The sequence below is a fragment of the Hylobates moloch genome, unplaced genomic scaffold, assembly GCF_009828535.3.
Source record: "Hylobates moloch isolate HMO894 unplaced genomic scaffold, HMol_V3 SCAFFOLD_3, whole genome shotgun sequence".
Taxonomy (NCBI): Eukaryota; Metazoa; Chordata; class Mammalia; order Primates; family Hylobatidae; genus Hylobates; species Hylobates moloch.
In genome coordinates, this window is record NW_026652278.1 from 17741387 (window position 1) to 17769028 (window position 27642).

A 27642-nucleotide genomic window follows, 5' to 3' on the forward strand; every position below is an offset into this window, starting at 1 on the left:
ATCTCGTGATCTGCCTACCTTGGCCTCCCAAAGTGCTGGGATTGCAGGCGTGAGCCACCGCGCCTGGCCGAATTTGGATCTTTAGGGATTATTATTTTCAGAAACCACTTCATGTATTACTTTTGGATTCTAATACCATATTTAGTTGCATATAATGATTTGTTTCATCATACTCTATTTCTGCCTTTGCAAAAAAGGAATGTAATAATACAGCAATTAACTACAAATAAAAATATTCATTTTATATGTGAGAAACATTCACTTTTCAACATTCAAAAATGAAGCTATGTAATTAAAATGCAACTCATCTCCACCCACCTTTTCTAAGTAAACTTTGTTAATAAAGATAGATGTGAATTGTTAACTAGGGGCACAGAGTACTCCAAAGACTAAATATAGGCGCTTTGTTTCTTCTATCATACCTGTGTCTTAAATTCCCTCAGCTCGTATCTGTCAGAGAAAGGCTGCCAGGTGAGCAGTCTGTCACTCCTGCCTAGGCTAATAGATTCTCCAGTGGCTTTGGTTACAGCTCATGTCATACTATTAAAACTATGTGCCTTGAAAATGGCATAACATATGTAGCTGAATCTTGTCAACTCTAGATAATCGGACTCTGTTTGGCTTCATAAGCAGATGTAGATTAGAGAAGCAATATAATAAATATGCAAAGCACAGTGGCCCTCTTTCAGCACCACTGTTCCTACCTCTAATGGCCCTCGCAGAAACTCTGTTTGTTCAGCTCCCACTTCCAGAGCTACATCAACAGAAGCAAAGGGACGGCTGGCCATCTGCTGTCGTTCTCGAAGCAGTTGCTGGAGGGGGTTAAAAATGATTTGTCTTAAAATAGGTTTAAAAGCACATGAAATTCAACAATATCTGGATCCCTTTTTTAACAAATGGCGTTGAAAAGTTAGGAATCATGTTATACAGATATCCATATCTAGGGTACTAAAGATGAAAATTACTTTCTCCCCATGGCCTTGGTTATACGTCCACAGAGGCTTTAAATGTATGGTGTCTACAAATAACTTTTCCCCAACCTCCATCCTGCAGGCCTAATACGATGTACTCAAAAGCACTTTGAAAGCCTCAGGTGAGAGGTGCTACTTGAGTAAAAAGTGTTATTACAATGATGGCTATGCCAAATTTTCCTACTCAAAATAACTCATACTTTTGTCTTAGCTGAAAAAGAAAAAAAAAACAGTAAAATATTTAAGAAAAGATAATGAAAAGTTGCCAAAATGCATTAATAGAAATTAAATGAACATATACCTGCCAAGACTAAGTTTTGTTAAGTCATCAGAATCCCCTGTGAACTGCTATGGAACCAGAAGGAATTATTATTGGCAGTGTTCATATTTTTGTCCAAAGCCTCTCTTTATTATTCAAAATGAGGCATCAGTAAGTTGCAGAAATTGTGTGCAAGGACTTCTACAGCACCCCCAGATACTTGTTTCTTTCTCTTTGTGACTATTCTGGGCTTTGCCCAAGCTAAAACCAATAAACTAGCAAGTCCCAACCAACTACTAAGCTAATTTATCTTTTTGCCTCTCCTTGTAATTATAATATTCATTAAGGCATGATAAAAAAAATTGATGACCAGCACTAGATATTGCAAATCTTGCCCTTCTCATTCTATACAGCTAATAAAATTATTATTAAATATTAAAATAGGACGTGTGATGCAATTAAATACTCTTTAAAATGAGAAGAAAATTGTATTATTGAAGAAAGGCAAAATCCTTGAACACAAGGAATGGCTTCATTATTCACAGATATTTTTAAAGATTCTCTGTCATTAACTTAAAATGTTAACTACTAGTCTTTGAACGTAAATGGATGTAGTCCTGTGAGTGAACATTCATAAAATTCCCTTGTAGATGATAAAGGAACACAGGCCAAATTATTTAAACACAAGTTTATTTAAGCAGAAGTTTAAATAATAAACTGCCATCACAGTTTATTATTTAAAATTTTGTTTTAACACCTGGTTTTTATTATTAAAAAGAGAACATTCACATGACAATATGGGATAGAAAGAATGCAACTGTTAATGAGTAACAATTTAAGTTTGTAGCTTACATTTTTTTGAAGTAATAAATTCATTTAAAAAATACATATTCAAAGTAAAAAGTGAATGTGATCTAAATTATCAAATTATTCACTTTAATATAACTTCAAAATTATATTATTAAAAATACAGCTCCTGGCAAATAGAATCTTGTTTATGCCTCTCTCAATAGGAATGGGAAATTGATGTGAATAGTATGTCTATGCAAAATGCAAACATAAGGTTATCTCAAATGCTAAGGGATAGTAAATGCGGAAGACACTAGATTCTTTGTCTTTGGTAAAAACACACACACCAACATGCCCAGACAACACACACAAATATACAATCTACTCGTCCTATAGTCATGTACAAATGTCTTGAGAAAATTGTAAATTCCACTTTGTGTTTGAACACAATTTTCTAAGATTTGTATTATCAATTATCTCCATTTGTATTCGTTCTCCTCAGCATATAAATGGCATCTCATATGACAAGTGATTGCTAGACAAAATGAACAGCTTCTTTTTCCTTATCTTGCCTTTTCCTTATATCTAAAAGTAAAAGGTCTACAAAATAGAATTAATGAATACTCAATATCGCATATTGTAATATAAATCAACAAGTATTCCAAACTCACAATTGTTGACAAAAAATAGAGTTCCATGGACTGTAATCTATTATTGTGACTCCCAAAAACTCATAAAAAAGTCAGTGACTGATACTTTTATTCAATTTTTAAATTTGTAGAATGCAAAAGTATATTTAAAACTTCTAGTTTGTCTTCTGAGCTTTGTGTTTCCATCACTTTTTAGGAACTGAATGTGTACTAAATTACTTTATATAAAGAACAAGAAAAATATTCTTCTTGCCCAGGACTTTACTACTATAGTTTGTAAAGCAAATCTGCTAAAATGGAAATAATTAGGGCACAATATAGTGTATCAGTAAAGTTACAAATAAAGAATTAGACAAATAAATTTATTCTGGGTCACCTAGTGGAAGACCAGTTAGACAGCCCTTGCTGAAACAGCTGAGTTTCTGCCTTTGGGAGACTAACACAAATGTTCTTACTGTGAAATTTAGGAAGAGAAAATCATTCTCCCCTGTAACACTCTTGCTTTAGTGTGATAGCCCTACAATAATCAAATGGAGTAAGTTGTGACTATCTTTGCAACTAATTTCTGCCCTCCTCCCCTATTCTTAACAATTGTCCTACTTTTAAATACCAGTTTCTCCACTTTCTAGCTGTTTGAGCTTAACCAAATTATTTAGACTTCTCTAAGCCTCAATTTTTCTCATCTATAAATAATAACAGTACCTACACTACGCCTATACCTTAGAGGACCTGTTTTAAATCCCAGCTGTTGCACTTACCAGCATTTGGATCATAATCTAATTACTGAGACCTTTCACTCATTCCTCCTCTCTATAAAATGGGAATAGCAATAATATCTTTAAGTCATAAGGTTGAGACTAAAGAGATAACACACTTGGGCTGTTCCACACAGCGGCTGGCACGTTGTGAGCACTCAATAACTGCTAATTGGTACAATTATAATGTTAAATTTCAAGCACTATTTTTGTCTCAGAAGATGGCACACTAATTACCACAGGCCCATTTCCTTCAGCAATAGTGACACATTTTGCTCTACTAGTCTCCCTTTCAACAAATGTTGCAAATTTATGAGACAGTTGGAAAATGTCATTATTGTGGTAAAATGAATTTAGATTTGGAACTGCCTTCCACCATTTGTGACTAAGAATGACAAAAACTCATCCTGAAAATTAGGAAAAAATATATCATATTTTCTTAAGAAATTTTGAAAATTAATCTATTTTCTAGGATTGTGTTTTATATAAAATGAAGCTTAACATTTTGTATACCCATAAGAAGCCATATAGCAGATGTGTCTGTTTTATAACTAATCTGCTATTGCCAATTATTCAGCAGAACAATAAAGCCAAAAGAACAAACTGATCATCATACAATAGATTATAATCATACTGCCATAAACATTGTTGTGAAGAAAATTTAAAAATTAAAGAGATGTTACTATCTTATTTGTTGTACATAATAACTGTTTTGCTATTCAAAATCTCTTATGAAACAAACAATAGAATTAAAAATGATATGAAAATCAGGCCAGGCTCAGCGGCTCATGCCTGTAAGCACTTTGGGAGGCTGAGGCAGGTGGATCACCTGAGGTCACGAGTTCAAGACCAGCCTGACCAACATGGTGAAATCCTCTCTCTGCTAAAAAATAAAAATAAAAATAAAAAAAATTAGCCAGGCATGGTGGCACATGCCTGTAATTCCAGCTACTCAGGAGGTTGAGACACGAGAATCACTTGAACCCGGGAGGTGGAGGTTGCAGTGAGCTGAGATTGCGTCATGGCACTCCAGCCTGCGGCAACAAGAGCGAAACTCCGTCTCAAAAATAAATAAATAAATAAATAAATAAATAAATAAATAAATAAATAAATATAAAAGAAAAGAATATCTGTGCTTAAATTTGACAACCAGGTAGAGTCAGATAGAGTCAGTGATTCTACCAAATATGAAAACAGACAATTCTTCAACTTAATACTATTACTTCAAATACAGTATCATTCCCCAAACTTCATACTAGCTAACTTTCCAAATACCACAAGGCATACAACTCTTTGAATGACTTTAGGATAATAATCCTTAAAAATACCCATATATAAAAAACAAAGCAGTGACTAACTCTGCCTCCAATTGTCTTCATACCTCCTACTACATGACTCTTTTGTATAGGTTCCCTATCTATTCTCTCCTCCACCTTCAAATGTCCTTCTACCTCACCTCAACTTTGAAATGATCATCTCTTCTATGAATTATTTGTGACATTAATATGGCACCATCTCTTTGCGTCTCCATGCTTTTCTGGGATCTTCTTTAAGGCAAAAGCCTATTTTTGTTTTTCATTCCCCACGATACTTAGTTGATAGGCAATAGTGTTTTATGAATGAACAATGAATGAGTCAATAAAATATAGTATAAAAATCTGTTTCATCCAAATGTGGGTAAAGGCAAGTTTTGATAAAGCTGACTCTAATTATGAATAAACTTTTAAAACTCTTATATGTCCTTTGATATTCTAGAATTTATGTCTTATCCTTGAAAGTAGGTAGACATTTATTTTTTTAGAGTGGGGATGTTTCGTGGACCTGTCTTGCAAATCAGTATCAGATTTCATATTGTTCCTCATCATCTAGCTTATTGCAATACTGCAAAGATCATAGAAAAAAACTGCCATAAAGTCATCACAATGCATTAATATTTCTAACAGCAATTATATTCAAAACAATTTGGAAAGGTATAAAAAGAGCACTCAAAATGATTTTGTCATTAGTTTTGAGCTACAAAGTAAAATAAAGCCTCTGAATAAAAGATTATGCAACAATTCATGAAATAAGAGGGTTTCTGTTATTAACACAAACATATTTAACATACAGTAATACAAGTAAAAAATCATTTTTTGTTCTTTTGATGTTAGGATGGTGTAAAGAAGAGAAGGGGCAAGAACTTTTAGTATCATTAAATTAGGAAAGCATGGTATTCTACCATTTTATATAACTAAATCTTCAAGGCACAAGGTTCAAATTCTTGTTCAGAAAACTATTGGAAATCTTTTGCTTTCAGTCTTCCAGTGTGAGGTTAATTTTCCTAGATAGTGATGTTAGTCATTATGGGTGTGGCTTGGAAAAACATCTGTATTCAGGTTACAGTTGTTATTTTTTTCTAGGCTTTTATAATCTTTGACCTACTGACAATATGCTGTGTTTGAAATAATGTGTTAACTTAAAAATAAAAAAAATTCTACCCGTCTAACACTGACAAGTATTCACTGAGTTGGCTGATAATATTCATTTCCAATGATTTTTGAAATTTCTTTGTCAAACGGTATTTTTGCAATATTTATATTAACTTGCAAAATAAACTTCAGTGACTGTCCAGAAGGCCTTTAATAATTCAAGATTCCACAAAGCCTTAAGATTAGTTATTTTTTCTTCATTATTCAAAAGCAAAATGTTGTCAAATAGCCACAGCAGATTTTCCAGGTAGGTTGTTCAGTTATTCGGGGTTGCTGTTTGGGCAGTAATGTGCCAAAACCTAAACCTACCTTTCACTGTCATCAAGCCTGCTACCAGACAGAGGAAAGACAAAGGAAAAATGGAAAATGTTTCCGGATTTTTGATTAAAATATAGATTTCAAAATATCCTCTAAAATGTTAATAGCATATATAAGTGATATGGTTTGACTGTGTCCCCACCCAAATCTCAACTTGAATTGTATCTCCCAGAAATCTCCTGTGTTGTGGGAGGGACCCAGTGGGAGGAACTGAATCGTGGGGGCTGGTCTTTCCCATGTTATTCTCATGATAGTGAATAAGTCTCATGAGAACTGATGGGTTTATCAGTGGTTTCTGCTTCTGATTCTTCTTCATCTTCTCTTAATGCTGCCATGTAAGAAGTGCCTTTGGCCCCCCACCATGATTCTGAGGCCTCCCCAGCCACGTGGAACTGTAAGTCCAATTAAACCTCTTTTTCTTCCCAGTCTCAAGTATGTCTTTATCAGTAGTGTGAAAATGGACTAATACAATAAGCTTACATATATGTATATACCCAAGCATATATAGTACATGTGCATGTCAATGTATGAAGAAAGTATAAGCATGACTACCTGTATCAAAGTAAATACGTTATTACTCAAAGTAAAATTAAACCGAAAGGTCAAAATAACGGATTAAATTACGTCAACAAATGAGGGTCGTCTTGTCATCTGGCTAACACTGATTATATAATTCATATGACCAAGATACAATCTCCATAGGTTTTTAGACCTGGAAGGAACCTCACAGAACCTCTAAGCCAGAGATTCTTCAATCTGCAGATCACAGACCTCTAAAGAGCAAATAGATGAGGACTGGAAAAGTCTATGAACCCGGCACTAATAGATGATACTTTAATTTTTTCCCTGCAATTTCAGTGGATTCGATCATTAACTTACTGCTGTCTTCAGAAGCTAACAGCCCCTCATCCTGAACCAAAATGTAACTCTACTTCCTTAAGTTATTTCAAGAAATAAATCAATCAACTCATGTTAATGCTTCAAAATAAAACAAAAGGGAATAAATTCTAAAAGCCAGAAAAACTACTTTAGAATTACTGACACATTCTTATTTGCTAGGTAAGAATTTGAAAATTATCTTTAAGGCAGAATTAGTTCAAAGCTCAGACATTTAATTGGAAACATTTCATTTATTTGTTTTCTTCATGTAGCTCACTGGTTCTCAAACTGTTTTTTCTATAAACTTTGGTGTATATGCAATGCCACCTATACTCTATACTGAATGATCTTGTTTCTTAAAGATATCAGCCTTACGTACTGATTGTAGATCATAACTTCAATGTAAAATCAGTCTCACAGAACTCTGGAAATTGTCAATATTAACAAGATCAAGGGGTACAAACTATATGACCTGATAGCATCACCATCATTTCCTTGTAATAAGGTATTTTTAAAAGGTTTCTACTGACAGGAATTAAATAAAATATACCTTACTTTTATAAGTATGGTCCTTTTAAGCATGGGCTGTCATTGTTTAGGTTAATTTAGGAAATGTCAAAGAAAATGAATAATCTTCATTAGCAAGTCTTCCTTATCTTTACATATCCATGCTATCCATTCCTACTTAAACATCATAGGAGACAAAATAGTACTTCTTACAGGGGCAATTCTTTGTAGTTAAATTTTGAAGTCAAGAAAATGGAAGGGGTACCTGATATCTGTCCATTTGTAAGTCTTCATGAAAATAAGTTTAATTTAAAAGGGATAGGAGCCAGACGCAGTGGCTCACACCTATAATCCCAGTACTTTGGGAGGCCAAGGCGGGCAGATCGCCTGAGGTCAGGCGTTCAAGAAATCTGTCTCTAAAAATTCAAAGAGAATCCAGGCCTGGTGGCAAAGCCTGTAACCAAGGACCAGCAGTTGAACTGAACAAACCTGGGGCCAAAAAAAAAAAAAAAAAAAAAAGAGTGTGGGGGGGATAGAATTTTATCAAAGTTTGAATTTTTCTCATCACAAAAGCTGTGTCTTGAAGCATATCACAAAGTTGTTAATCAAATCAGTTAAGCTTTGTATCTTTGGATAGACCTTGGTAAAATCATTTTTTGGTGGGTGGGGGATGATCATGCTAATTTGCAGTGTGGAGCAAACAAAGAAAAGTAAAATAATATCCCTATCTAATTATCACATCCATTCCAGAAATTTCTAATGTTTGATAACACTGAGTATTTTGAAGTAAATTAGGAAAGGATTAGAATTTCATCATTTCTTTTTAGTCTAAGTGAAACACTAACATGATCCAGCATAGACAATCCCTGGTTTTTCTCAACTGTGTGCTTGCTGACTTCTCATTAACAAAGAATTCCAACTTGTGAACACTTTTTCAAAAGAAAATCACTTAAATCTTCATAATACTGAAGATTAATATTCCATGCAAAACTTTGATTATGCAGATTATATACCTGTGTATACTTGTTTTTATCTTCTACTTGATCACATATCTCATTTTGTTCCCTAATGAGAAGTGAAGTTCTGTATGTCATGTGGCACATGTCTTCATGCATTAGCAATAAGAAAATACTTTTCTGTGAAGTCTTAATACTTTGTCAAGAAACTTCATTAAGGACTGGAAGCAAATTATGAAGTGCTTTACTTCAAATTCCAAAGGATGATCTTGAATAGTTTAGACAAAAATTCTAGGAAAAAGTTTGTTTTTTTCTTTCATTGTTTTTAAAAAATAAAAGCCTATTTGTAGAAAAATGTGATACAGAGTTTGCTCATATCAAGATTTGCATGGTGAATAAATTTTCCTGTAATAATTAATTGAATGAATTTTTACTGAGCTCCTACTGCATGCCCTTTTCCTAGGAACTGATGTATGGGGTGACTCTTTTGATTCTATTCAGCAAGCTTCTCCATGCCAGCAAAAAAATACCAGGGACTCTTCTGAACCATGTGCCAGGAAACTGGAAGCAGGCAACTGGCAGATAGTATAGTCTGATATTGGAGGAAGTATTTATGTAGCCTGGAGTTAAAAGCAACAAAGCTGTTCGTTAGTGGACGAAGACCTCCATATATGCAAAAATATTGCAGAATTTTTGAAGGTGACTCTTTGGGAAATTTTAAGATTAAAATACGGACTCTAAATCTTTTCTGTGTTGACACAGATAGCATCACCTATAAAGACTTTGCCAAAGATGATCTCATTTCAGGATAAAAGAAATAATGCAAAATGGATTTATCTAGGAGAGTCTTAAAAACTGTGCTATGGCTTGATACAGGCTATCCTTTCTGGTGACCAACAGGAAATTCAATGGACCTCTGAAAGATAGTATTTTATCTTGCTTTTTGTACTTGTTGACATTAAAACAAAATTTCGAAAAATGAATACTTATTGACAACTTTAAAGAATACTCTGGGCACTTAAGAATCATAATTAACAGTACACAGAAGTCTTGTTTGTTTGACATTGACTTACATAAATAAATAAAATTATTACGGAAAAAAATTGCTGTGGGAAACAAAATGGTCAGGAGAAAGACACAGTGCAGAGGGAAAGTGCTTTAGATAGGGTGGTTACAGAAGAGAAATGACATTTGCCCTGAAACCCTGAATAGTTAATCAGAATAGGCACAAATCCCCAAAAGCTCAGTAGTTGAACACAGAAAAGTTTATTTTTTGCTCACACAAAATCCTCTGGTCTAGGTAACTTCCCATCTGGTAACTCAGCAATATAGATGGCTTCAATCTTGTCACTTTCCACCTCAACCCAAGACTTCCCAAAGAATCATGGCAGAAAAGGGATTAGTGAATGGTGTACGGACTTTTCAGTGCTTCAGCCCACAAGTGACACACCTCATTATCAGAAATAGTCACACAGTCCAACCTAATTACATAGAAGCCAGAAAATGTAGGGTGGCAAATGGAATATTAGGTGAACGGAACAAAGGAAGCTAGAAAAGAATATTTCAGGCCGGGTGCGGTGGCTCACGCCTGTAATCCCAGCACTTTGGGAGGCTGAGGTGGGCGGATCATGAGGTCAAGAGATGGAGACCATGCTGGCCAACCGACATGGTGAAATCCTGTCTCTACTAAAAATACAAAAATTAGCTGGGTGTAGTGGCACACGCCTGTAGTCCCAGCTACTCGGGAGGCTGAGGCAGGACAATTGCTTTAACCCGGGATGTGGAGATTGCAGTGAGCTGAGATTGTGCCACTGCACTCCAGCCCAGGCGACAGAGCGAGACTCCATCTCAAAAAAAAAAAAAAAAAAAAAAAAAAAAAAAAAAAAAAAAAAAAAAAAAAAAAAAAGACCATTTCAGGAAGCGGGAAAAGCAAGCACCAAATTTTGAGGCAAGGCTGAGCTTAAAATATTCAAGAAACAGACAGAAAGAAGTCGGAATCTTAACAAGCAAGATGGTGAAGGGCAGGCTGGCCAATGGATAATATTGGGTTTGTCAAGATTAAGATACATTGAAATCACATCTGTAAATCATTAGGCACACAGGGGCTAAATAAATTAGATTCATTATTTTCTGAAACATAATTTTCTTTGTATTTCTCAGACAGTCCATTCCTATGGTGTTAGAATTAGCTTGGAACAAAATGGCACCAGAAATAGGCTTTACCATCCTCAAGTAAAGTTATTTAACACATCATTCAGAAAACAGCAACAGCAGTTAATCTCAAATACAATGAACCTAGCTCTCTCAATAAGTATTGAAAGGTCAATTTTGTATGTAACCTTTTTTAATACAAAAGGCCAGGTGGTTGTAATTTATCTGAGCAAATCAAAATGAGCAAAGGATGAGTACTGAAAAGGTCATTTAAAAGCTAGATCCTCAGAATGGATTTTAATACATATTACTCCTCAAAGAGCAAAAATGAGAACCTGGTTAATTTCAAATTTTGAAATCTGCACTTGAAAAAATTTTTCACACATAGAATACCCCCACAGTCATACTATGGAGTATATTTCTTAAACTTAGAGGTTTAAGTTGTGAAAGAAATACCTGTCCTGCTCTCAAAGAGAGGGACAAATGAATGCTATGTCTTTGACATCCAGGAGGTGCACAATATGATCAAGTCAACCTTGACAAGTGGAAATATAAAAGCATCTGACGACAATAGAAATGACACACTGACTTCTGCTTGTGTGCCAGTAATTTATGACTTGAGGCTCTTGCTGCAACAAAGCTCAGATCAATCTCTCAGTAGTTCCCCGAACCCCAAGAAGCAATTTACTAAAGAAAGATTTCTCTTCTCCCTGATTCTGGGAATTAATGCAAAGCTAATGATTCAATTCTGAGCCACAACATGCTAGCTTCTAGGTTAAAAAATTCTAAATGCAACATAATCCAGTTAGTTTTTTCATTTAGTGTATAAGGAGTTCGTGTTGAACATTTAAGTAGTTTATGACTATAATTTTGAAGTTCAAGAGGTTCTTAAATCTTCCTGGATACGTAAATGACCCACACACTGGCATTTTCCTTTTAATCAATACATATATTAAAGATATTTTTTTCCTTTGAGGAATATGGGATTATTTTGCTATTAGCTAATGGAGTCATTTTCAGTTCAATATTGCAAAATGCTAAAAAATGGTTCTCAAGTAAAATGCTCCTTTGTGAAGACATCTGCTAAATACAGTTTTTTAAAGTCTCCATTGGAAGATACCTATAATAATCATTGACTAATTGGTGTGATAAATGAATAGGCAATCTGACTTGTTTTTAATATTTTGTGAAAGGAGACATGACATGCTTTTTTTAAAAAAATGAATTTCAATTGTTTGAATTTTTTAAATGTGAAGGGCAGTTTGATGTAGCATAGATTACTCATGACTGACATAAATCGGCTTTCTTATGTACTTGGAACAATGTGTTAAACCACAAAAATCAGAATGTAAGAAAGTCACAGGCTCATTGGAATAACTCATTCTCAGATTTGGAAGGAATACTGGAGGTTACTTAGTCCAGTGTTCCTATTAAAGCAGGCTCAGAAGTGCTGTGACTTTCCTGATAGATGGTCATCTAGGACCCTTGAATACCTGACATGAACTTTGATCAAGACAAGTCTTCTCTACTTAGCATGTCTATCAGTAAATTTTTGAAACTAAATTCGGAACTTCACATTGGTATTTATTATACATTTTTCATGTTTTACTGTTGTGATTGTTTTTAACCTATTTTTTTATTGAGTGCAGAATTTTCTTTGAACCTTTAAACTTCCAATGTGTTAGTTGTCTCTCTGCATGTTGTCTTTCACGTTGACCCCTATTCCATTCCCCTGAACAGGTCAATGCCCTTTGGGGGCAAAGAGAATCAAGATAGTGAGTTGTCATACTTGCTAGTAATTCAACGCAAATCACAAAAGCCACCACAAGAATGGGTTTTGCTTTTTCATATTCCAGGGTTCTCTCCATGTAGTATATCAAAAGATAGGACAGATAAGGTATATGGAGTTAGAAACATTCAGTTGATTATGTCCATGCTGGGTGGCAAGAGGTATATGATACCCAAGAAGTTCCCTAGCTAGCAGACTAGGCATGTTTTCCCTTATTTTCAAACTTTGTGACACCATCCTTTGTCCACTGCAAAACTTACCCAAAACTTAACACTCCTTAGCCCTTGCTCTGGAATACAACTTTCTGGACCATATGTTATTGAATTCTAATTTCTGTACTTTGTATATATTTTTATAAGGAGTGGGTTCCAAACTTGGGGCAACTGAGAAAGGCATCTGTGTGTTTCTTACTTAGTCAGCCGCTCTGCAACTGATGACCAGACAGATTTCTTGGCTCATTCAACCTCTCTCGGTCCAATGACGCTCCCAAAAACTTTGCAGCCTCTTCCTCTGTGTTTTGTCTGCTTCACCAATCAACTGGTACATTTTCTTGAATGTACTGGCTTATGATATATTCCTGCTAAGAAGACATATCTAACCCTATGATTTTCTTCCCTTTACCAAAAGCATTTTAACTTTCACCAAATATATTCTATATACTTCACATTTAATCTACAAATTCCCTTTATTCTAATATATTTCCTTTCTATGAATTTTCCCATAAATATCTAAATTTGATAATCAGGCCATTTATTTCTTGGTTGATGAAAATTTTAAGTGGATCAGAGAAAAGAAATACATGCTTTATTACCCTTTCTCTAGAAATGGACACTTACCTAGCAATCAATAATGAATCTATTGAACTGTTGGGGTCTCTGATAAGGTTTCTATTATTAAGTAGACCCTTCTCATCTGCTTGGGATTCTGAACAGGTTAAAAAGTAAAAAGTGAAGATAAAGAACATAATATCATTGAGACAGCCAAGTAAAATGGGCCACCTGGCAGAACCTCCGACAGGCCTGCGCAGTGGGAGGAATGCACACTGGGAAAGTTTGTGCTGTTTGCAGTGGGAGGAACTTGGCCTCTCCTGTTCCGGGGTGGTACCTGGGAGTCAGTTGGTGAGATGGGGGCCTGTTAACAGGAAATTCTCTCACTTTGCTGAGTTTTTTTTTTTTCTTTTCACCCAGTAAATTCCATTTTTCCCACCCTTCAATATATCTGTGAGCCTAACTTTTCATGGTCATGTGATAAGGACCCCATTTTTAGTTGAACTAGGGAAAAGGTCCTACAACATCATCTTTATTACTGATGCTGTGTATTTCACTTAAATTTAGAAATCAAATAAGCCACTCCACTTCCTTAAGGATAGAACAAGTAATGGGGCAATCCAGAAAACAAAAATGAAGATCACTGGGCTTCAACTAGGGCCAAGGCCTTAATTTGCCATTTACTATGCAAGTGCAACTATTCCTAAGCTTTGCTGAGGCAATGACTTAATTATATGGAAAAAAGGCTTTGGAAATTATTGAACAGAATGTTTGCTGTTACTAAACATAGTAAACTACAAAGAAGTCAAGTTCTAAATTTATAGAACTTGAATTTTAATTCTTGTACTTTGTACACATATATGAGGAGTGAGTCCCAAACTGGGGGCAACTGAGAAAGTTATCTGTGTATTTCTGTCTTAGCCAGTCCTTCAGCAACTGATGACTAGACAGCTTTCTTGGCTCATTCAATCTCTTATGGGGAGACGATAGATAGATGATAGATAGATAGATAGATAGATAGATAGATAGATAGATAGATAGATAGATAGATAGATAGATAGATAGATAGATAGATAGATAGATAGATAGATAGATATAAAATAGAACCTGAATGGGTTTTAAATGGTTACTGTGTATATGTGTGTGTGTATATATATAAATAGAATGTGGATGAGCTTTAAATGGTTAGTGTTAGGCTTAAGTAGCCAACACTAGTTCCTTTACCTAAAATTTCATTTTCTACTTCTTCCCTGACCACCTCAATTAAAATGTCAATCATCTTCACACACAAACACACACACACACTGCCACTTTCCCTCTTCCTTGTTTTGTTTTTGTCCACATTATTCTCTATCATCAAATATGCTATATATTTTGCTTGTTTGTTTAAAGTTTGTCTCTACTGATAGTGCTTGGATTTTTATATTTGTTAATCTCAGCATCTAGAAAGTATTTGGTAGATGGAAGACATTCAATAAATATTTGTTGAATTTAAAAATTAATTTAAGACCAAGATAGGACCTACGGATGAAACTTACAATCATTTAGTTTGAACACAAGCTCAAGGACGCTTTCTACCATGTGGTCTTAGATTGTCTCTGAATTGGCTAATGACAGAGGAGAGACAAATACTTCCTGGGAAGTAAAGTCATAGAGACATACAGTGGCAACAGCCACAGCAAAATAAGATTGAAATGCCCCTGGTAAGTTACAAAAGCATGGGTGCTATTCACCCAACACAGTCACTCTCAATTTAGGGTTGGGATAAATGGAAACTAAAAAGTTTTAAAAATACCGTCTTGGAGGAGAAGGCATGAATAAGATGTGCTCGGGGCTGGGCTGATATGATTAAAATTTTCTAATTTTTTTTTCTTTTTTTGTTTGAAACATTGTCTTAATCTATCACCCAGCCTGGAGTTCAGTGGCACAATCTTGGCTCACTGCAACCTCTGTCTCCTGGGTTCAAGCGATCATCGTGCCTCAGCCTCCTGAGTAGCTGGGATTACAGGCACACATCACCACACCTGGCTAATCTGTGTACTTTTAGTAGAAACAGTGTTTGCACTGTGTTGGCCAGGCTGGTCTCAAACTCCTGGCCTCAAGTGATCCACCTGCCTTGGCCTCCCAAAGTGCTGGGATTACAGACATGAGCCACTCCGCCGTCACAAATTTCTAAATTTTGCAAGAAGGCAGCAATGTTTCTCTAAGAGGTAAGTATGCATAATACCAAAATCAACCATTTGCTTAGGGATTTCTCCCACTGGGATTTAAACCCATAGCTCATGAATTCTGGACAACTTGTATAGACCAATAGGTATCATGGCAAGATTAAAATCATAGTTTACAATCTACCCTTCTTTCCTTAGATACCACTGAGTCTCTGGTATGGTGTCTGGCCACACTAAGAACTAGGTTTAGGCATATCATTTTGCCTGAGATAACTCATTTAAAGGGTAGGAATTGGTCTGCCTTCTAAATTTGGTCACTGTGTGGCCAGTGCTCTGAAAATTTCCCATGTGTTATTAATAATTCGTATTATTTAAAATCAGGCCCACAGAAGGCTTGGCATTGAACTAATATAGCAGTGTTGACGCTGAAGGAGCTCTAGGCATTCTGGTGAGAAATAGACAATCCCAACTCTTCCTGTGAATGGTGAATGCTTATGGCTGAGACTAATATTGAAGAATGTTTAATATTTTAATCAGAAATATTGAAGAATGGTTTTGAAATTTATTTGAAGATTTTTTAACTCACAAAGGCAAAATAATTTTAGACTTTACTTATGGTTTTAACTTGCGAAGAAATATAATCTTTTAAACTTTAATGATTGTTCCCTGGGAATTTGATAAAGTGAGGAGATTTTATTTAATTAGGGCATTTCTATGTTTTTGGAATTTTATTTATTGATGTATCTTTACACATTCTAGTATGAGAGTTATTTAATATGGCCATAGAGTTATATATAATTTAAGATAAGAAATAAGTTGATGGTAAATTTCCAGCTTCAGATACAGAGTGTCATTGAAGCTGATTTGATATATGTCCTGTTCCAACTCATTTCAGAATCTTCTCAGTGTAGAATCAAAACTGACCACCATGGATCTCAGGATAATGCCCAAAGCAGCTGACATTAGAATTGGCCTCCTGCCCAAATAAACTGCTGATCTCCTCCCTCACATAGTTGACCACAGGCTTTATGGTTAAACTCAGTGGCCTAAGAGAACAGATGCAAGGCAAAGTTAGAGGGGAAAACCTTTTGCCATTCCTAATTTTGATGAGGAGGTATTTTCCATAAATACTCTCCTAGCTTCTCTCCTGCTCTTACTCATTGTGTTCCAAGGAGGTGAAGTGATTAATTCTACAGATGAATCTGCCTCTCTTCCTTTTAGAAGCAAGTCTGCCTGCAGACAATGTGAATTTGGTTTGGACCCTCTCTCTCATAACTTCTTATCTGGGAAGCCTACCCACAGGAGGCAGCATAACTTAATGTATTATCCATGGCAGGTGACAAAATCTGCCTAATTCTTGAGTTCAGAATTAGCAAAATAATTTGGTTTATGGACCCAAAGTTATGTCCTTCAGCATGACTTTTATCAATAATAAAAATGATATATTGACCAGTATTTTCAAATTAACTGTTTAGTTCCTATTTGTTTAGAACCCAGAGAAAGAAAAGAGTGCTAATTATTGGCCCCTCTCAGAAACCACCAACAATAACTATGCCATTACCCAGTGTCCATTTTTCTATCAACTTCAAAAGAACACCAGATATTCATAAATGCCATTATAAAGTTAAGATATATCATATCTGCAGCATAACCTTGCTGTATCAGTCAGGTTAGCCTAACAAAAAAGAAAAAAGTTCTTTTTGAAGCCTTAACTTACTTATAGCTTTACACTTTCTACTACCATTACTTAAACTGAATAAATGAATGAATGATTTATTGGGGTATTTTATTTTAGCTCCTGCCACAGAATCAAAATAGCTTTCCTGTAAACATTTTGGAATAAATTTTGCTAAAATCTGGGGGTGTGTAATTGCTTCTCTTCTCTATTCTCTTTCCTTTATATTATATACTCTCAAATGGCATGATAATTTTCTGTCTCCCAGGACTCCTACATCCCCCACCTGTTGGTTGTTTATCTTACTATTCTCTCTGTCTTCTCAAAGTTAGAGCTATTAGCAAAGCAAATCAAGAACAGATCACATCTTCCGCTTTCAGTGGAATATCCAGACAGTTTCTACTTCCCTATAATTACTCTATCTTGATTCAGTGCCAATTTTGTAACCTGTCTGTGGGACAAAGACAATGTGTCACAGGTCATGCAATTATGACTACACACACTTTCGGCTCAAGGGAGATCTTTTGGAATTAATTCAAGTGCAGTACTCATCGCAGCCACCATCTTCAAAATGTAAATAATCTGATTCATGTACCCCCTTTTCTATTTATTATACTCTTTCTGTCAATACTATCTTGGCTTACACTGATTTTCCATGTCAGGACTATCACATAAACAAAGTAAATAACTTACTGATGAAATACATGTTCCAAAACTTCTAAATTTCACCCAAGTCTCTGCATGCTTTCAGTGTTATTTTATGGTTTTCTTTTACTACAGGATAAATGACTCTTTTTGGTGAAAAATGCTATATGTTATACTCAGTCATTAAAGAATTGAGATCCCTTTACAATGCAAGATGCTTTGCTAAAACTACAGAAACTAGCAAGAGATAGGACAGAGTGCTTGTCTTCCAGATTTGTATTCTACTTAGAAAATTGAGATTTAAAGCATAAAATGTTAACTTATAATAGCAGATTTTAATCACAGAACAATTCAGAATTGCAAGTGTGCAATCAGTTGTCAGGTAAGTAGCATAAAGTGATGAGATTTTAGGAAAAGACATTGTCATGGACCAGACTGGTACTAAAGGCCTTCAGATGTCTGTGAGACAAAGGATGTGCAGGATTTGAGTAACAACATTGTGATAATTAAATAATTTGGGTTAGAATAATTCTTTTATTGTATAATTCTAGTTTTTTGAGACTAAATGTACCCTTTGATCCCTCTTCTTTATACGACAAATTCCTGTTCATTATTTCTTCTCATTTGTCAAAGTCTATACATTGCTCCTCTTTTCTACCTTCTTTTTCTTCAAATCTCTCAAATTTTCTCATCTCTGAATCCCATAAATCTTTTCCTGCCCTGCCTTTTCCATTCCCTTTTAGTTACAGTAACCACAGGAACAAGATTTTACTTTTCAGATACCTTGGAATAAGTTTGTGATACCAGAATTCAAAAAAACAGAAGTACATTTGTGTCAATCATTTACTTGACATAAACTTTGCTCACCCAATACATATTTTGTTCACTATATATGCTCTTCATTACATATATTTCAGTATATAAAAATTAGACATGCAAGGTATCTGAATGTGTGACATGCCAACAAATACCGATTGAATTCTAGCATTGTAGTGAGTGTTTTGGGCTTTCTTCAGAAACTGCCTTATATTCACTGACAATTCTAAGGCCAAGTAGGTCAAAATTCAAATAAATATGGAAATTATTATAAAGTGAATGAATTTGTATAAATATTATTAAAATAGACCTGAACATTTAACTGGTCTCTGCTACCTTTTAACCAGCTCTTCTTTCCATCAGTAATAAAAAAGTAATGAATATAGCATAAATTATTATTCAATCTACTTAATGCCACTGCTGTCAACAAAGCACGTGTGTTCCCTTTCTGAGAATCTTAAGTAAACAAGTATAATTTATTTTCCCAATTCATTGCTTACTAGCTTCAAAAAAAGTGAGATGACTAACTAAGCAAATTATATTCTAATTTAAATCTTGCCTTGACCTTAAAAAAATTGACCAAAACTGTATTTTAATTCAAGTTAGAAGTCACTGTAGACTCGTCAAAGTAATATACACCACAGACATTAGCAAATACACAGAACCAATAAGGGCTTAAATGATATCCTTTAGCAATTTTCTTGCTAACATTTCAGCTTGAACTTACAGTAACATTTAAGATAATTTACTGTATACTGCTGACTTAAAACATTTAATTGGAAATGATGCAAGCATATCTTCAGAGAATGATGTATTAGATATGGCAAGGCTTTCTCTAGTGCAAACAAAAGAGGAAGAGCAAATATAATGTCACTGGAAATTATGTCCCCTTCCTATACAAAGATCTTAGCCATTTCTAACAAACAGTATTAAAAAGGAAGAAAGAGTTTATAAATTTTCAAATATTTTAAAATTATCAATATATGTAGATTTTGTTAAAACAATAATTCCCTTTAGGAAGATCACACTTTTTAAAGTGATTGTATCTTCATAAGAACCCTGTGAGTTCAGGCTCCAATTTTCTCAGGGAAAAGAAGTTACAAAGCAAATATGGGACTTACTAAAAGCTAAAGACACAAAAAATTCTAGTTAACAGTGCTACTTTTATTCTCATTTTCTTTCTATTGCAGTATTGACAACACTACTCTATGTGAAGTAAGACCCAGAGAACCCTACTCTAAAAGATAAAGAGGACTCTGAATTCCATTCTGTAATCCCTGTCACCTTTAGAAATTATATTCATCATCCCAAATATTTATGTTCCTTTCTAATATTAGTGCAGTAAGCTGGATAATGATTATCTTATATAAATTTCATTACATATAATTTAAATAACTTAAAAGGAAAGGGATTCATAAGATAAATTAGTAAACAGGAGCACATCAAGGAATATTTTCACCTAATTGGCAAAAATTAAATTAATGAAGCACTTTGGCAAGAGTATTAAGAGAATGCTACTGGTTTGGCCCTACTGGAAAGCTATTTGCTAACAGATGTCAAAAACATCAAAAGTCCACATATCGTTTGACCTAGTAATTCTACTGCAAGGATTCTATATTAATGAAATACATAATTAGAGATATAAGCAAGATTCATAAGTTTCTATGAAAGTGTCATTTATAATAGTGAAAAATTGGAGACAATTTGGTCTATTTGGTTAAATTGGAATACCAGAAAGGTAAAATATCATATGACCATTAAAAATTTTTCAAGGAATCTTAATAACATTGGAAAATGTTAAGAATATAACTTTATATGAAAAATCAGAATTAATGTGTATATATGTATATGTAAATGCACATACATATATAATCACATATATATATAAAATAAAAATAAGATTTGGAATAATGTTTACTTTGGCTTGGGGGATACAGGGAGATGGAATAGGGGAGGGCCAATAAACTTCATATGATATTGTGAATGAGGTTCAAAAGACGAAAAAACTCACTGTAAGAATGATCTCAATTATATTTCTATATCATTGATATCCACATCTATACCTATATCTTTATGCCTGGGAAATACAAAAAGTATTATCTTTAGAACATGAATTTTAACTTACTTAAATATATATTTTCTGAACTTTTCTATAAAAGTTTCTGTAAGAAGGAAAGAAGAAAAATACAAGCTGTTATTCTGATGTCTCTGAATTGTTTAGACCGATACCATAAGAGTGCAATGATTTTGGAAAACAGTAGAACAATAAAATAATAATTTTTGCTATTTTAGAAAGCTGTCTTATTTGTAGCCATTATTTATATTATATATTATGTGATACTACAGGATAAAAAGTGACACGGATTAGTACCTGCCTGAGTTGAATTCATTAATGAAACAAGTTCTAGGAAAAATCCTGTATATAAGTAATTAAAATTGAGATGAATAATTCATCATATCAGTTAAATTTAGAATTTATAAGAAATTACTCAAAAACTAAGAGAAACTGCATTGGAAGAATTTTCTGTGAAATAGAAGCATGCTTATTTGTTGATGTTAGAGCTAGATAAGGAAGTAATCTTTTTCAGAAGCCATTAAAGTAGCTCAGATTAATATCTGATTATGTGTAGCTGTTCTCATAAAAAATGATCTAGTGTGATAAAACTTCAGTTGATCTAAACTGCATGGCACTATATGGGACTTTAAATTGGCATATTTAACTACTTAGGCTGTCAAATTAATTTAGATTAGGACTAAAAATGTAATGACAAAGTTTGCCATCTGGTGGTCAGTGTGATACAAGTCGGATGTCTGCACTTAACCTATTTCTATTTCAGAGTTTTGAACTGGGTGTAAAAATGGAAGACAATATCGGTATTAAATAAATTCATGGATGAAATTAAAGCTGTGGTAGATAAAAGTGCATTGTGTGATTTGGTCAGATAGTAGCTGTGGTGGGCTGAATAATGCCTCCCCCAAAAATCTCCAGGTCCTAATCTCTAGAATCTGTGCAAGTTTCCCTATATGGCAAAAGAGACTTTGCAGATGTGATTAAATTAAGTCTTAAGATGGGGATATTTTCCTGGATCATCCTGAGGAGCCCTAACTGTAATCACAGTGCTCTTATGATAGAAGTAGAGGGAGATTTAACTAGAGAAGTCAAGGTAATGTGACCACTAAAGCAAGATGTGATAGTACTGGTTTTGAAAAGGGCCAGGAGCCAAGGAATGCAAGAAATGTAGTTTTAGAAACTAAAAAAGGCAAGAACATGGATTCTCCCTTACAGCCTCTAGCAGGGGCGTGGCTACAGAGACCTTGATTTCAGCAGGGTAGGACTAATTTCAGACTTCTGACCTTCAGAACTGCCAAGGAATAAATTGTTTTAAGTCACTGAGTTTACAGTAATTGTGTTGTACTAGCCACAGGGAACTAATATGACAGCTAAGTGGAAGACAGCCTGAGGCTGGGATGATATAAGAAAATATAAGAAGTGTGAAAAAATTAACTCTGTCCACTAATTAGATACTAAATATGACCATGTCTGTCAATAAGTAATGCACTAGCACACAAACTAATTTTTTAAGCCTAGAAAAAGTTGTTAAGATTGTTTAGAAAGAAACCAAACACAATGCACAAAAATAAACTACTTTCTGCATAATCCCTGTGGTCCGACCTGGTAATTCACAGGAACAGAATAGTGAAAATGTTTTACTCCACAAATCTTTGAGAGACAGTAATCTTATCGTACATGCATATTTTATTATGACAGTGATCTTATAGTAATCTATAGTACAGTAATCTTATAGTAAAAGACAGTAACCTTATAGCACCTGCATAATTTTATAGTGACGGTAATCTTATAGTACATGCATATTTTACTCACCAAGGTAATGTGATATATTTTAAAAAGTTAAATATTAACCAAAGCAAGGAACTATCCTGTAGTAGAGAACAGATTTAGAGTAAAATGAGGCTTGAGATAAAATTCACTAAGTATAAAAAAATGAAGAAATATCACTGGTCTGAGAAGTAATAAATATACAGCATATTCCCTGCTTTTTAAAAATCAATACCTCTATTATTTTAACCAATCTTGTTTTCTGGGAACTGAAGAAAATTTCTAGATATAATGCTAAAATGTCGTTAGCATTTGAATCACCATAATGTGTACTTGTGCTTGAAAAATAGAAGCATACAGACAGTATTTTTAGTTCTCAGGATCCAGAGGAAGCAGGCAATCTGATGGCCAAGGTCATAGTCAGGTATAGATGAAACATAAATAAGATATTTAACATCAATGGTCTGGTTCAATTAACATTTACTGAGTACAGATCAAATTTCGGGGATCATCCTAGGCATTGAGATTCTCTGTCTTCAGTACACATAAATCAAACAGGCAATGAAAGAGAAATCCACATGCAGCCATGGAAGCAAAAGAGGAGGGCTGTCTCATATGAGAGTGACGGGACAGTGGGGCCGGGAAGGCTTCCACATGAAACGTGAAGGAGAAGAAGGAGTTAACTAAGAGAAGAAAGAGAAAGAGAAGAGGGTTATGGAGGAAGAAAGGAGGAGAAAGAGATAGAAGAAAGATAAGGATATAATAAGCAGCAAGACTATAATAGGAAATGGAAAGGCACCAATATTTCTACAAAATAGCATAAAACAGTCAATATTTTGCTTTCCTTAGAATATAAGAAAATGTGGTGGGAGTGAAGCTAGACAGGTAGGCAAGACCGTATACCCCATATCACAAAAAGTATTCTATATGGATGGCGAACCTAGGTGTGTTAGCTTTCATTTTTTATCTTAAAAATTTTAGTTTAAGGCACAAAATAGTTATTGTTCATATTTATTCTGCTTAGTACTTTTCCTAAAAATAAAATTATTAAATTATCCTCAAAATAGTACATATAACTCATATATACAATTTAAAAATAACGATTACATGGGTTGAAAATATGTCTCCCCAAAAAGGTAATGTTAAAGTCCTAAACCCTAGTATGTCAGAGTGGGGCCTTATTTGGAAATAAGGCCATTGCAGATGTAATTAGTTAATATGAGGTCACAATAAAATACGGTGGGCCCCCTAATTCAAGATGACCAGTTTCCTTATAAAGAGAATTCAATGTAGAGGGACAGAGACATAGGGAGAATGCCATATGAAGAAGAAGGCAAAGATCAAAGGGATGCACTTACACGTCAAGAAATGTCAAATATTGCCAGCAACCCACCAGAAGCTAGGAAGAGGCACACACAGCTCTCAGAAGGAACCAACCCTACTGATATTCAATCTTAGACTTATAGCCTCCAGAACCGTAGAATACATTTCTGTTGTCTCAAATATTCTCCTATACTTTTTCAAGTTTAAAAATTTTCTTCCTTTTAAGTGAAAACTGACTGTCTTTAATAAACCTGGGATTCATTTTTTGTGCATGTGCAAATTGGGATTCTATTTCATTTTTTCCCACAGTTGTCCCACCATCATTAATTAAATATTCTATCATTTTCCCACTGACTTGAAAATTAAGCCATAGATCAAATTTCCATATATTTGATAAGGGGCCTAAATCTAGACTTTCTATTCAGTTCCATAAATGATCTATCCTTCAGGAAGCTCCACAGTGAATGTTGATATTTGGAAAGAAAATTCCCCCAAACTATTCTATTTTTATAGAGCGTTCTGGTTTTCTTTCTTTCATTTCTTTAATATGTTTGTTTTAAATATATTTTTAAATATACAAAAGATTATATGTTAATATATATTATCGACATATATGTTTGTATGTAAGTTAATGCATGTTACATGAATTTATTAAATTAAAAACATAATATAATGAACATCCATGAACCCACCACTCAACCTAAAAACCAGAATGTTACTAGATCATCCATCAACCTATGTGCTACTTGCCTATTTTATCTCCTTGCTTATCACTCCAGAGGTAACCACTGTCATAAGTAGTTTTGGTACTTTTTGATATTTATAACAATGTTCTCTTTTGCTGTGCAAAAGCTCTTTAGTTTAATTAGATTTGACTTGTCAATTTTTGTTTTTGTTGCAATCGCTTTTTAAGACTTAGTCATAAATTCTTTCCTAAGGTCAATGTCCAGAATGGTGTTTCCTACGTTGTCTTCTAGGATTCTTATAGTTTGAGGTCTTACATTTAAATCTTTAATTCATCTTGCATTAATTTTTGTATATGATGAAAGGTAGGGGTCCAGTTTCATTCTTCTGCCTATGGTTAGCCAGCTATGCCAGCACCATTTATTGAATAGGGAGTCATTTATTCATTGCTTATTTTTGTTGACTCTGTCAAAGACCACAGGGCCATAAGTGTGTGGCTTTATTTCTGTGAACTCTATCTTGTTCCACTGGTCTATGTGTCTGTCTTTGTACCAGTACCATCTGTTTTCATTATTGTACTCTTGTAGTATAGTTTGAAGTCTACAGTTTGTTCTTTTTGCTTAGGATTGCCTTGCCTATTTGGGCTTTTTTTGTTGTTGTTTGGTTCCATAGGAAATTTGTTTTGGTTCCATAGGAAATCTACAATAGCTTTTTCTAATTCTGTGAAAAATGACTTTGGTAGTTTGATAGGAATAGTGTTGAATCTGTAGATTATTTTGGGCAGTAGATATTGATTCTTCCAATCCATGAGTACAGAATGTTTTTCACTAGTTTGTGTCATCTATGACTTCCTTCAGCAGTGTTTTGTAGTTCTCCTTGTAGTTGGTTAGATGGATTCTAGGTATTTTATTTTTTGTGTGACTATTGCAAACGAGATTGTATTCTTGGTTTGGCTCTCAGCTTGAATGTTACTGGTGTATAGAAATCCTCCTGATTTGTGTACATTGATTTTGTATCCTAAAACCTTGCTGAAGTTGTTTATTAGTTCCAGGAGCATTTTGGTGGCGTCTTTAGTGTTTTCTAAGTATAGAGTCATTAGTGTTTCCTCAGTATAGAATTATATCATCAGCAAAGTGAGATAATTTGACTTATTCTTTTCCTATTTAGATGCCTTTTCTTTTCCTTGCCTGATTCCAGAACTATGTTGAATAGGAATGGTGAGATTGAGCATCCTTGTCTTATTCCAGTTATCAAGGGAAAAGCTTCCAGCTTTTGCCCATTCAGTATTATGTTGGCTGTGGGTTTGTCAAAGATGGCTCTTATTATTTTGAGGTACATTCCTTTGATGACTAGTGTTTTGAGGATTTTTATCATGAAGGGATGTTAGATTTTATTGAAAACCTTTCGGTGTCTATTGAGATGATCATAAACTTTTTGTTTTTCATTCTGTTTATGTGTTGAATCACATTTATTTATTTGCATATGTTGAACCAACCTTGTATGCCAGGAATGTAGCTACTCAGTCGTGGTGAATTAACTTTTTGATGTGCTGCTGGATTCAATTTGCTAGTATCTTGTGAGGACTTTTGCATAACTTTCTTTTTTTGTTGTGTCTTTTCCAGGTTTTGGTATCAGGGTGATGCTGGCTTCATAGAATGCTTAGGGAAGAGTCTCTCCTGCTGTATTTTTTGGAATAGTTTCAGTAGAATGAATACCAGCTCTCCTTTGTATGTCTGGTAGAATTCAGCTGTGAATCCATCTGGCCCAGGGATTTTTTGGTTGGTAGGTTTTTATTACTGATTCAGTTTTAGAATTCAATATTGGTCTGTTCAGGGTTTCATTTCTTCCTGATACAATCTTGGGAAAATTGTGTTTCTAGAAATTTATCAATTTTCTCTAGATTTCATAATTTGTGTGCATAGAGGTGCTCATAATATTCTCTGAGGAACTTTTATATTTTCATGGGATTGGCTGTGATATCATCTTTGTTATTTCTGATTTTGGTTATTTGGATCTTCTTCAGTTTGTTTGCTAATCTATCTAGCAGTCTATCAATCTTATTTATCCTTCCAAATAACCAACTTTTTGTTTCGTTGATTCTTTGTATGGATTTTTGTGTCTCAACTTTATTCAGCTATGCTCTGATTTCAGTTATTTCTTTTCTTCTTCTAGCTTTGGGGTTAGTTTTTGTTTTTTAGTTCCTCTAGCTGTGATGTTAGATAATTAAATTGTCATCTTTCTAATTTTTTGATGTAGGTGTTTAGCACTATAAGCTTCCTCGGAATACTGCTTTTGCTGCATCCCAGAAATTTTGGTATGTTGTATCTATATTTTCACTTATTTCCAATAATTTTTTGATTCCTGCCTGAATTTTGTAGTTTATCCAAAAGTCATTCAAGGGCAGGTTTTTAAATTTCCATGTAATTGTGTGGTTTTGAGAGATCTTATTGGTATTGATTTCTACTTTTATTCCACTGTGGATTGAGGGTATGGTTTTTATATTTTCAATTTAAAAAATTTATTGAGACTTGTTTTATGGCCAAGCATGGGGTTGATCTTAGAGTATGTTCCATGTGCAGATGAGAAGAATGTATATTCTGTGGTTAATAGGTGCAGTTTTCTATAGATATTTTTTAGGTCCAAACGGTCCAGTATAGAATTTAAGCCCAGAAATTCTTTGTTAGTCTTCTGCCTTGATGATCTATCTAATGCTGTTAGTGGGGTGTTGCACTTCCCCTCTATTATTGTGTAGCTGTCTCTGTATTTTCATGGTCTAGAAGGACTTGTTTTATGACTCTGGGTGCTCCAACGTTGAGTGCATATATGTTTAGAATAGTTAAGTCTTTTTGTTGAAATGAACTTTTTATCAATATATAATGCCCTTCTTTGTCCTTCTTTACTTTTATTGGTTTAAAGCCTGAAACTATCAACAAGGTATAACAGACAACATACAGCATCGGAGAAAATAGTCACAAGCTATGCAGCCAATAAAGGTCTAATATGCAGAATCTACGAGGAATTTAAACAATTCAACAAGCAAAAGTCAAATAACCCCACTAAAAAGTGGGCAAAAGAGGAGAACAGACATTTCTCAAAAGAAGACATATAAGTGGCTAAAATACATATGAAAAAATGCTTCCTATCACTCACCATCAGAGAAATGGAAACCACAAAACCACAATGAGATACCATCTCACACCAGCCAGAATGCATATTTTTAAAAAGTCAAACAAC

General features: G+C 34.3%; 1 protein-coding gene across 4 annotated transcripts in view; it reads right to left on the reverse strand.

The window, feature by feature from the left end:
* ATRNL1 (attractin like 1) overlaps nt 1-27642 on the reverse strand; it is an 838515-nt gene that overhangs the window by 221615 nt on the left and 589258 nt on the right. For 3 of the 4 annotated variants that reach the window (XM_032176925.2, XM_032176917.2, XM_032176903.2), the window contains one exon: nt 705-812. The exons of the other annotated variant lie outside the window; for it this stretch is intronic. In XM_032176925.2, the coding sequence (XP_032032816.1) occupies nt 705-812 (108 nt within the window). The remainder of the gene's footprint in view (nt 1-704; nt 813-27642) is intronic. 4 annotated transcript variants of the gene reach the window in all.